The sequence below is a fragment of the Dendropsophus ebraccatus genome, chromosome 1, assembly GCF_027789765.1.
Source record: "Dendropsophus ebraccatus isolate aDenEbr1 chromosome 1, aDenEbr1.pat, whole genome shotgun sequence".
Classification (NCBI taxonomy): Eukaryota; Metazoa; Chordata; class Amphibia; order Anura; family Hylidae; genus Dendropsophus; species Dendropsophus ebraccatus.
In genome coordinates this window covers 27,079,985-27,092,021 of record NC_091454.1, presented here as the reverse complement: position 1 = coordinate 27,092,021, position 12,037 = coordinate 27,079,985, and the positions used below count along the sequence as shown (strand labels likewise).

The following is a 12,037-nucleotide window of genomic DNA, read 5'->3' as shown; positions in this document are numbered from 1 at the left end:
CCTTGTAACGTCTATTGTGATAAAGTAGGGTAATTCAGAGAAGGAGTATAGGATTCTATTGAAAACCTCATTGTATTACGTATAGTTACATTGAAGAGGTAAGAAATGTATATATTCAGTTTTAGATGACAAGTTAATTCATCCAATAGTCAAAATATAAATGAATTAGTTCCATAGGGAAATGATCAGGTACTATATTCTCATAGAGTGATGAGATGATCAATTATCATAGTAAGAGTGATCAGATTATCAATTCTCATAAACGGAATGATCAGATTATCAATACTCATACACGGAATGATCAGATCATCTATTCTTTTAGATGAAATGATCAGACTATCAATTCTTATAGATGGAATGATCAGATAATATATTCTCATAGATGAATGATCAGATAATATATTCTCATAGATGAATGATCAGACTATCAATTCTTATAGATGGAATGATCAGATAAAATATTGTCATAGATGAATGATCAGATAATATATTCTCATAGATGAATGATCAGACTATCAATTCTTATAGATGGAATGATCAGATAAAATATTGTCATAGATGAATGATCAGATAATATATTCTCATAGATGAATGATCAGATAATATATTCTTATAGATGGAATGGTCAAATAATATATTCTCATAGATGGAATAGTCAGATAATATATCGTCATAGATGGAATTATCAGATATAGTTTCATAGAAGAATTGTCATTGATTTTTCGCAGATCCATCAGTGAGGATGGTAGAGATCAGGTACCTGTAAAGGTCACTATATGTACATATAAAGCCAATACATTTTTAAAAAGTTCAAAGTCAGCTGACACATGTACGTTTGCCATTGTAAGAAAGTGTGGTAGTGGCTCATTCGGGAATGAAATAACTAATGAAACATGGGAAATGGGATTAACCAATTGCTTGAATTTGGGAAATAAAATACAGAGTATGTTCGAAGACAGGAATTGATCTGCAAGAACAATATTGGATAGGACTGCTATCGAGACCCTATATACATAGGTGGAGATTTATCAAACTGGTGTAAAGTGAAACTGGCTCAGTTGCCCCTAGCAACCAGTTAGATCCCCCTTTTCATTCCTCACAGACTCTTCGGAAAATAAAAGGTGGAATCTGATTGGTTGCTAGGGGCAACTGAGCCAGTTCTTCTTTACACTAGTTTGATAAATTTCCCCCACAGTTCGTATTTTTTGCAAAAACTTTTATAAAAGACCCTCCTAAAGTCCGCAGCTATCCATCCACTGTCAGGCTTAACATAGTAAGAGTTAACACGTAAAGCTGCAATGCCTGAGAATGTGTTATAGCTTTTATAAAAGTAAAAACAGCCCTCCGCTATTAGCTCACATGTATATTATACAGTAATGGTTCTAAATCCCGTGTAAGCTGTTTCCTGATAATAACAGATGGTGCATGATGTTTATAGGCGTTTGGAAACTAGGGTCTGCTGCGGTCAGGATTCTGCCTTGTTTATGTTTTGGGTGTAACATGTAGTCATATGGCTCGCTTGTGTTATTGATGGACAGGTTTTATAGATCTATAGTGTAAGGAGATTATACAAAGGGCAACGGTGGAGATCGGTGTAAAGCAATCCTATTGGAATCAAGGGGGGTTCGATAGTTGGCTCCTTGGGCTACTTCTTCTATTGTTTTATTTTTAGGAAAACTTCGTAATCAGAATTTCCATCTATTGTTTACAAACACGGTCCTTATCTTACAAATATGTTCTTGTCCTAAAAGCTTGTCTTACAAGTATTGGCCAAGTCCTAGAGGCAATGTCCACGTTCTAAAAGTCTGATATATCTTTTCTTCATTGTTAAAAAAACGTAGATTTCATATCTACTATATACAAACCATGTCCAACAATTTTTGTTCATTTTATACAGACACTGTCTTAATCCTACAAACATTGCCCATGTCTTACAAGTGTTGTCCATGTATTACAGACACTGTCCTCCTCCTACAAACATTGTCCATGTCCTACAAGTGTTGTTTATATCTTACAGACACTGTCCTCATCCTACAAACATTGTCCATGTCCTACAAGTGTTCTCCATGTCTTACAGACACTGTCCTCATCCTACAAACATTGTCCATGTCCTACAAGTGTTCTCCATGTCTTACAGACACTGTCCTCCTCCTACAAACATTGTCCATGTCCTACTAGTGTTATCCTTATCTTACAGACACTGTCCTCCTCCTACAAACATTGTCTATGTCCTAAAAGTGTTCTCCATGTCTTATGGCCCTATTCCACGGAACGATTATCGTTCGTTTTCGGACGATATCGACCGCTACGGACGATAATCGTTCCGTGGAATAGAGTGCAACGATCAGCCGACATCGTTCATGTCGGCTGATCGTTGCAGTCGCTTGTTTTTCAACATGTTGAAAAACAAGCAACTGATATAGCAGCGATCTGCTGCCGTCGCTCCGTTGAATAGGAGCATCGGCAGCAGATGCTGCTATATCCTATGGGCTGCCCGGACGATCTAGCGATCCCCCGGGCACCCCCCCGCAGCTCCCCGCCGCCCCCTCCCGCACTCACCCGCTCGCTGCAGCCGCGTTGAATAGCGGCGGCAGCGAGCGGCGAACGAGGAGCAAACGAGCGCTGACAGCGCTCGTTTGCTCCTCCAACGACCCGTGGAATACGGGCTTTAGGGCCCTATTCCACCGGACGATTATCGTTCAGATTATCGTTAAATAGTTCAAATCTAAACGATAATCGTTCGGTTGAAATGCAGTTAACGATTAACGACCGAACGAGAAATCGTTGATCGCTTTATAAGACCTGGACCTATTTTTATCGTTGCTCGTTCGCAAAACGTTCGCAAATCGTTTGCATTGAATACGACATCGTTCGGTCGTTCGCAATAGATACGAACGCAATAGCGAATAAATAGCGAAGACAAAACGATCGCAATTACGATCATAAGTAACGATTATCGTTCCATGGAAATGAGTGAACGTTTTCAGGTCTTTCGCAATAGTGGTCGTTTGAGATCGTTAATCGTTAACGATTATGCAAACGATAATCGTCCGGTGGAATAGGGCCCTTACAGACACTGTCCTCCACCTACAAACATTGCCCATGTCCTACAAGTGTTATCCTTATCTTACAGACACTGTCCTCCTCCTACAAACATTGTCCATGTCCTACAAGTGTTATCCTTATCTTACAGACACTGTCCTCCTCCTACAAACATTGTCCATGTCCTACAAGTGTTGTCCATGTATTACAGACACTGTCCTCCTCCTACAAACATTGTCCATGTCCTACAAGTGTTATCCTTATCTTACAGACACTGTCCTCCTCCTACAAACATTGTCCATGTCCTACAAGTGTTGTCCATGTCTTACAGACACTGTCCTCCTCCTACAAACATTAGCCATGTCCTACAAGTGTTGTTCATGTCTTACACACTGTCCTCATCCTACAAACATTAGCCATGTCCTACAAGTGTTGTCCATGTCTTACGGACACTGTCCTCATCGTGCAAGCATTGTCCAAGTTATGCAAGTGTTGTCCATGTATTACAGACACTGTCCTCATCCTACAAACATTATCCATGTCCTACAAGTGTTGTTCATGTCTTACAGACTGTCCTCATCCTACAAACATTAGCCATGTCCTACAAGTGTTCTCCATGTCTTACAGACACTGTCCTAATCCTACAAACATTGTCCATGTCCTACAAGTGTTGTCCATGTCTTTCAGACACTGTCCTCATCCTACAAACATTGTCCATGTCCTACAAGTGTTGTCCATGTCTTTCAGACACTGACCTCCTCCTACAAACACTGTCCATGTCCTACAAGTGTTATCCATGTCTTACAGACACTTTCCTCCTACAAACATTGTCCATGTCCTACAAGTGTTATCCATGTCTTACAGACACTTTCCTCCTACAAACATTGTCCATGTCCTACAAGTGTTATCCATGTCTTACACTGTCCTCCTCCAATAAACATTGTCTATGTCCTAAAAGCATGTCCTACAAGTATTGTCCAAGTCTTTGAAGAATTGTTAAATGTGACACACTTCCAGGAAAGGAAAACTTAGTAAATCAGATTTCCTATTTATTATATACAGACATTGTCCTTGTCCTACAAATATATCCTACAAATATTGCCCTTGTCTTACTAACATTGTCTATATCTTAAAAGCATGTCCTACAATTACTGTTCAAGTCCTAGAAGTACTGACAATGTTCTCTAATAGGGAGATACATCTCCTGTCTTTTCAGGAAAATTTCCTATCTATTACATACAAAGATTGTCCTTGTCCTACAAACATTGTCCTTATCCTACAAACACTGTCCTTATCCTACAAACATTGTCCTTATCCTACAAACACTGTCCTTATCCTACAAACACTGTCCTTATCCTACAAACACTGTCCTTATCCTACAAACATCATCCATGTCATAAAAGCATGTCTTACAAACATTTACCTTGTCCTACAAACATTGTCTATGTCATAAAAGCATGCCCTACAAGTTCCATCCTACAAGTATCGTCTTTTTCCTAATAGTGTGATGCATCTGTTTTTTTCAGGAAATTTTAGTTTTTTATATTTCCTATCTTCTACTTAAAAGCACTGTCCTTGTCCTAAAAAAAATTACCTTTTCCTACAAATATTGTCTATGTCATAAAAGCATGTCCTATAAGTACCATCCAAGCTCTACAAGTATTGTATATGTCCTAATAGTGTGATACATCTACTGTTTTTTCAGGAAATCTTAGTTTTCAGATTTCCTATCTGCTACATATAAACACTGTCCTTGCCCTTCAAATTTCTTTGTAGTAAAAACATGTCCTACAAGCATTTTCTATGTCCTACAAGCATTGTCCATGTCCTAATAGTGTGATACAGTACATCTCCTGTTTTGTATAAAAAAATAAACTTAGTAATCAGATTTCCTATCTAATATATAGAAACAATACTATGTCCTACAAACACTGTCCTTTTGAAACTAGTCTTGTCCTACAAATTGTCTATGTCCTAAAAGCATGTCCCACAACCAAGTCCTACGAGTGTTGTCCATGTCCTAAAAACTACTACAACCACTGTCCAAGTCTTACAGAAAGTGCCCAAAATTCATGTCCTATAAACACTTTCCTAAATAGTTGACCATATTTATCAAAACCTGTTCCTACCCTACATACTTGCCCATGCCCCATAAACATGGTCCATGCCCTACACGTGCGCCGACATTCAGTATAAATCATGAAACAATCGAAAAGGCAACTGAAACGTCTTACCTGTTCTGTCAACAGTAGCCAGCCAAATGCCAAGAAGCACGCAGAGGACTCTCTTCATTTCCAGCTTTCCCTTCTGTAGGTTTTAAGTATCACCACAGGAAAAATGTCTCTACCTGATAATATTATTCCCAGGATGAAGAAAAAAAAGAGTAAAAATAAAAAAATAAATAAAAAAGCACAAAACCGTACCAGCCGCAGCAGCCGGCCACTGACGGGGGAAAAAAAAGCCTGTCACTACTGCCTGTCACCCACAGTGACCTCCAAGCTTTACACACAGGTGGGAGAATTTTCAAAAAAAAAATTCAAAAAATTCAACTTTAAATTTAAAATCTCCCAGTTTCTGGCTGTCTCGGACTGAGGGAATGTTAGAATGAGAAATTAGAGAATCCCCTGGACCTCAGAGGAAACTTTTGTGTGTGTGTCTGTGTGTGCACAGGGATGAGGATGCATTATACAATAGTTTCCTTTTCCTATGTGTGTTATTAGACGAGCTCTCTCTCTCTCTGTATTTCCACCAAGCTGCCAGGAAAAAAAAAAAAAAAAAAAAAAAAAACTTTTAAAGTACAGCACTTTTGCAAAGGAGGGATAAGGGGGTGGGGAGGAAAGAAGTTCCTGTGTGAACGTATTTATTATTGTTTTAATCTACGTTGCTTGCTACAGAGCAGCCTATGGAGCCCCCTCCTCTCTGATCCCTGTGTCTGTTCAGCACAGGAGATACATGCACAGATGCCAGCAGGAGAATACAGTTTCTAGGGACACGGCGTGTAGTGTTGTGTAGGTAAAACTAGGCATGTATCTGGTTGTGCAAATCTACTGGGCAATAGAGATTGATGTAAAATTCCCCTTTAATAAATAGGAAAGAAACCAATATCATTTATAGATCATCAATAAATTCATTGCCATGACCGGTGATCTACGTTTTCTATTGTAAGCTATAACATATAATGTATAGATAGTTTCATGGCTATAACGGCTTAAGTATATAGCAGCATGGCTGTATATTAGTATCAAGAGTCTATTTGGAGCAAGGCTACATTGGGTTATATGTATACAATATGCACGTTTGCAATACCCATAAGGAGACACTATCTATATATATATATATATATATATATATATACTGTATATTTATATATATACATACATGTTAAACTTATCTCCACTTGCATTGAATGAAAATGCTATATACTAACAATTGGTAAGAAAATTTTATTATTCAATGTCAATTGTGTAAAACAAAATAAAATAAAAAAAAAGGTTTATAGAGCGATTTCACATGACATCTGTCACACATCGATCTTTATTCTATGGGTTTTCATGTGTGCAGTGGCGGTCTTTGGCACCAAGCACCCCAAGCGATCGCTTGGGGCCCCCAACATCCAGGGGGGCCCCCACGCCCCGCTCTTGTGCTCAAGACCGCTGGACAGGGCCGCTGCCCCGCTCGCTGCTGCCATCTGAACTGTAACTATGAGCACTCGTAATGAGCGCTCATAGTTACATGCAGCAGCACTGACAGGGCGGGAGACATTGGCTCCCTTCCTGTCAGTCACTCTTATGGCCGCAGGAAGGGTTTTCCCTGCGGTCACAAGTGGCAGCTTTGTCCTTGTGGTGCCACCCTTCCTGCGGCCACAAGAGTGAAGAGAAGAGGAAACGCCTGGACCCAGGTGAGTATAGGTGTTTGTTTTATTGTGTTATATACTATATGGGAGGGGGAGCACACAGGGGTATGTTTCACTGGGGGAGCGCACATCGGGGGTCTATATAAATGGGGGGAGCACACAGGGGGGGGCTATATAACAGGGGGAGCACACAGGGGGTCTATATACTACTGGGGGAAAATACAGAGGGTCTATATACTACTTGTGAAGCACACAGGTGGTCTATATATAACTGGGGGAGCACACAGGGGTCTGTATACTACTGGGGCAGCACACAAGGGGTCTATATAATACTGGTGGGGCACACAGTGGGTCTTTATACTACTGGGGGAACCACACCGGGAGTTTATATACTACTGGAGGAGCACACAGGGGTCTATATCCAAGTGGGGGAGCACACAGGAGATCTATATCCAAGTGGGGGAGCACACAGGGGGTATATACAACTGGGGGCAGCACACAGGGGGTCTATATACAACTGGGGCAGCACACAGGAGGTCTATATACTTCTGGGGGAGCACACGGGGGGCTATATATAACTGGGGGAACACACAGGGGTCTATATACTACTGGGGGAAGCAAACAAGGGGTATATACTACTGGGGCAGCACACAAGGAGTATATATTACTGGCGGTAGCGCACAAGGGGTAAATACTACTGGGGGCAACACACAGCGGTCTATTGTTTTTGAACGCGTGTCGAGGGGAGGGGGCCCAGACATAACTTTGCATGGGGCCCCAGAAATGCCGCCCCTGCATGTGTGCCACCATTTACCACGGCAATACATGGCCAAGCGCTAGGCAAACAGTACAACGTCCTCTAAATGGCTTTCACATGCAAGATTCTATTGTACAAATGTTCTATTAAGAGATGAAGGAAGCGGATACAGCGATTCAAAATTGAATTTCCCACCCATCCGTTAAGGAAATTCGCAAAAAAAAAAAAAAAAAAAAGCGCATATCCCAGTGTCACTGGGCGTGAGAAAGGGATCTTACTGATATTGGTAAAATTGGCCAATCGTCTTATGTGTTTGGTGATCGGAATCACTGATGGCCAATGGTGTTGGAGAGAAATATCCGGTTGGTGTTATACAGGGTTAGAAGAAACACGGCTACTTTCTTATAAAAACAGCACCAACCCTGCTTCCAGGTTGTGAGTGGTATTACAATTCACCTCCATTCACTTCAATAGAACTGAGCTGTAAAACCCACACCCACACTAAGGACAGGAGAGGTACTGTTTCTGGAAGTAAGCAGCCATGTGTACCATGTGTGAGGAGTCTGGCAGCGGCTTATTCTTTTCTCCCCCTTCTTTCATAATGTGTATGTGGGGTCAGGTTAGATAGGATTACACTGTTTGATGTCTGACAGTAAGCTTCAAGCACAACCAATAACATCATATCTTGATTTTCCAACCTGCCCTGGAAAAAACACCTGACTGGCCGCTATAAGCAATAACTTCATTCTTGTTTTTTATATATGCACGGTCAGGCTTATTACTCTCCTCTCCTTACAAACATCTGGTTTGCTACAAGGGAATATTATCTGCATCAGTTCCATAGCAGAGAATCCCTTTTACTTTAAGGAGTTAAACATGCCTGACTTGCCGTCCCATATGTTTGCTATTTGTAATTCTTTATATTAACAAACCCTAAGTGACTCTTCAAATATTAAAGATAAACTAATAAAACCAAACATTAACTGACAGAGAAATATACAGCAAATCGGAACCATTTGGCCCTCCCAGTATGCTGGGGCTTAAAGCGAAATACACAATGGCTATAAGATTTATTTAGCTTCGTATAGATGATCAGTAAAGCATGTGGGTGTATGGAGATAGCTTTGTCTGTCCTCATTTCATTTACAATTAGGAAAATAAACTGCGCCAATTTTTCTATGTTAAACATTAAAATTGATAAAGCAGAATTCATCTTTTAATAATATTTCACATTCTACACATACTTTTTATACGTTTTGTACGCTTTATTTTAGTATTTCACTTCTCTTGTAACTTTCTACATCCAGAATTGTTTAATTGCTGCATTAAAAATTGTGCTGGTTACCCTTGGAAACAGACAACAGTTTAGCCGACAATTGGTTGTCAGACACTTAACCTAAAGCTGGCCATACACATGTGATAGAACATTCGGCTAGTAACTCTCCTACATTTTCTCCGAACATGTAATTGTTCAATTTGGCAAAATATTCATATGTTCTAAATGTCAAGATGAACGGTAAATTGCTTAAAGAGGAACTATCAGCAGGATAGATAAATCTCCTAGTGCTGGGGATGCAGGTATGTGTCTCACCGCAGGTATGTGTCTTACCTTCCTCCTTGGCGACACTCCCACGCTGTTAATCGAGGTAAATGCCGTTCTGGAGCACCCTTGGGAGCACTGCCACGTCATCTGGCCCGCCCCCTCCATTGATTATCATTAGAAGGGCCGGCCTGGATGACACAACAGTGCTCCTAAGGAGTTTACTCTGACTAACAGCGCGGGAGCGGCGTCGAGGAGGAAGGTAAGACACATACCTTCCTCCTCAGTGTCCCCGGAGCTATAGGGGACTATCAGCAGGTTAGATTCGTTTAAATAGGGCAGTTCAAATCTTACATGCCCGATACTTTTCTATCCCGCAAGAGTTGTTTCACCTTGAATTGCATCTAATATGTATGTAGTGTTCCACTAGGTCAACTATAGAACTTTTGGTTAGGTGTTTTATGTAACTTTTAGATTTAATGCTCTTTAGTGGTGTTTTATGCTGCAGTATGTTTCACTTATTACCTTTATGTATCTGTATACATTTGAGAGGGTTACCCACTCAAAAATTGCAGGCATAGTCTAAAAGAGGGAAAAGCTCACTGCTAGCCCAGGTTCTCCTACGGGAGACATCATAACTAGTGTTAGACAATTACATTTTACGTTCAGGAGGCTGAGAAGTAAAGAAAAGTAATGTCAGTGAGGGGAACTTGTACAAGGTCCTCAGACCTTGAAGTTAGGACCATCACATTTCCAGCCAGACCTAGTGCAGACATAGCTGTCAAGTTATGTATATGTTTGCAACCTACAGCAAGGGTATCATCTGGGATCTGCAGTACTAAAAGCTAAGTGAAATGAGAAAAGAAGACAATCTACAAAAGACTGACTTCTTAAAGGCTCCGAGGAAGCTACATATTGTATTTTATAGGAAATTCTGTTCAAGTAAACTTGCTTGAAACCATTGTGCCTCCATTTTCAGGTACTGTATACATGCCAACCTTAACTATGCTAAGTAAAGAGAACTGAGTTCCATTTTTCAAGTTATGCCTCTCTGGCCCCCGCTGACCGCAGCCCCGCCATTTCGAAGATGGAGTCATTCTGGCAGCATACTCAGCCAATCACTGACTGAGACAGGACAGCATTGTGGCCAGTGATTAGCCGAGTGGCCTGTTACTGCAAAGACCAGTACACTCTTGTACAAGTAGCCACTTTACTTGCATAAAAGCGCCCCTCTAGGGCCATATTTTCACTTCTTCTTGTAACAGTACAAGGGCCAGCAGTCGAAGGAATTGGCTTTCCAAACCACATGGGGTAGATGGAATCCCCTGCTGGAAAAGGTGCAATAGAATTCAGTTTGCACCATCAGTAGTCAAATCTATTGTCTCTCTTTTTTTACATTAGTATTGGTAAAAGGAGAAGTCCAGCGAAAATGATTGAATTGCCCCCAAAAGTTATTCAAATCACCAATATACACTTACGGGAAATGCTTATAAAGTGCTTTTTTCCCTGCACTTACTACTACATCAATGCCTCACTTCCTGGATAAAATGGTGATGTCACTTCCTGGATAACATGGTGATGTCACTTCCTGGATAACATGGTGATGTCACTTCCTGGGTAAAATGGTGATGTCACTTCCTGGATAACATGGTGATGTCACGACCTGGATAAAATGATGATGTCATTTCCTGGATAACATGGTGATGTCACGACTTGACTCCCAGAGCTGTGCGGGCTGTGGCTGCTGGAGAGGATGATGGCAGGGGGACACTGAGGGGGACAGGGCACTGGAGGGACACTGAGCATCCCCCTGCCATCATCCTCTCCAGCAGCCACAGCCCGCACAGCTCTGGGAGTTGCGTCGTGACATCACCATTTTATCCAGGAAGTGACATCACCATGCTATCCAGGAAGTGACATCACCATGTTATCCAGGAAGTAAAGCCTTGATGCAGTAGTAAGTGCAGGGAAAAAAGCACTTTATTTGCCTTTCCCATAATAAGTGTATATTGGGGATTTGTATAACTTTTGGGGCACAATACAATACTTTAATAAAAATTTTAGCCAGACTTTCTTTAAGCTGCAGCAAGTTTCAGCAATACTGTCTTCTTATATACAGCTAAGAAAATGCTGATTGATCTGATCAATCCCATTGCTTGCCAACATAGGTGCTAGAAGGAGGCCTGACGATGGTAGGACTATGCCTTTTCAGCGCTGAAATACACAATGGTTGCTTGAGGATTATTTGAGGAAATGTAGTATTGTACCCTGTGAGGGGAGAGTGACTGACTTTAGCATAAATAAATATATATATATATATATATATATATATATATATATATATATATATTATTTTTTTTGTATCGCAGTTTTTGTTGTCCTGGGCCAAAAAGTACAAAAATGGGCAGGTAAAGTTGCTGGTAATTTAAATTTTCGCTTGGCCACTTTTTAGCTGATAGGATGGAGACATAATGTCGCACTCCTTATCCTTTCTTTATCTTGGATTGCACGTATGGTTTGGGTTCCAAGCCATATGCTCGGTGCTACTACACCTCGTCTAGGAAAGCCAGGATTAGTTGGCAACAGTAGAAAATATATGGGGTTACTGAACCATTTACTGAATTCTACACGTGTGGGAAGAAACTTCTACCTTCTGGTAAGTAAAGAATTTTTTCCCACACAGATCAATTTAGAGAAAGTCTTCCAGCCAGCGATAATATAGGGCGAAACTAAAAAAGACCAGTAGCTGAGCTAAAACTTTCTATTGTTACAGTGTGTGCGAATAGGTTGGCTGAAGAAGTAAGGATCGGGCAATCTAGTGGTTAAATCAAAGAAAGTCTTGATA

The 12,037-nt window shown here is 40.7% G+C and overlaps 1 protein-coding gene across 4 annotated transcripts in view; it reads right to left on the bottom strand.

The window, feature by feature from the left end:
• Positions 1 to 12,037, bottom strand: part of FLT4 (fms related receptor tyrosine kinase 4) — a 227,260-nt gene that overhangs the window by 153,521 nt on the left and 61,702 nt on the right. Inside the window, exon 1 of one of the 4 annotated variants that reach the window (XM_069969153.1) lies at positions 5,277 to 5,733. The exons of the other annotated variants lie outside the window; for them this stretch is intronic. Within the exon in view, the coding sequence (XP_069825254.1) occupies positions 5,277 to 5,334 (58 nt within the window). The 5' untranslated portion in view covers positions 5,335 to 5,733. Of the gene's footprint in view, positions 1 to 5,276; positions 5,734 to 12,037 lie in introns of those variants that run through there. 4 annotated transcript variants of the gene reach the window in all.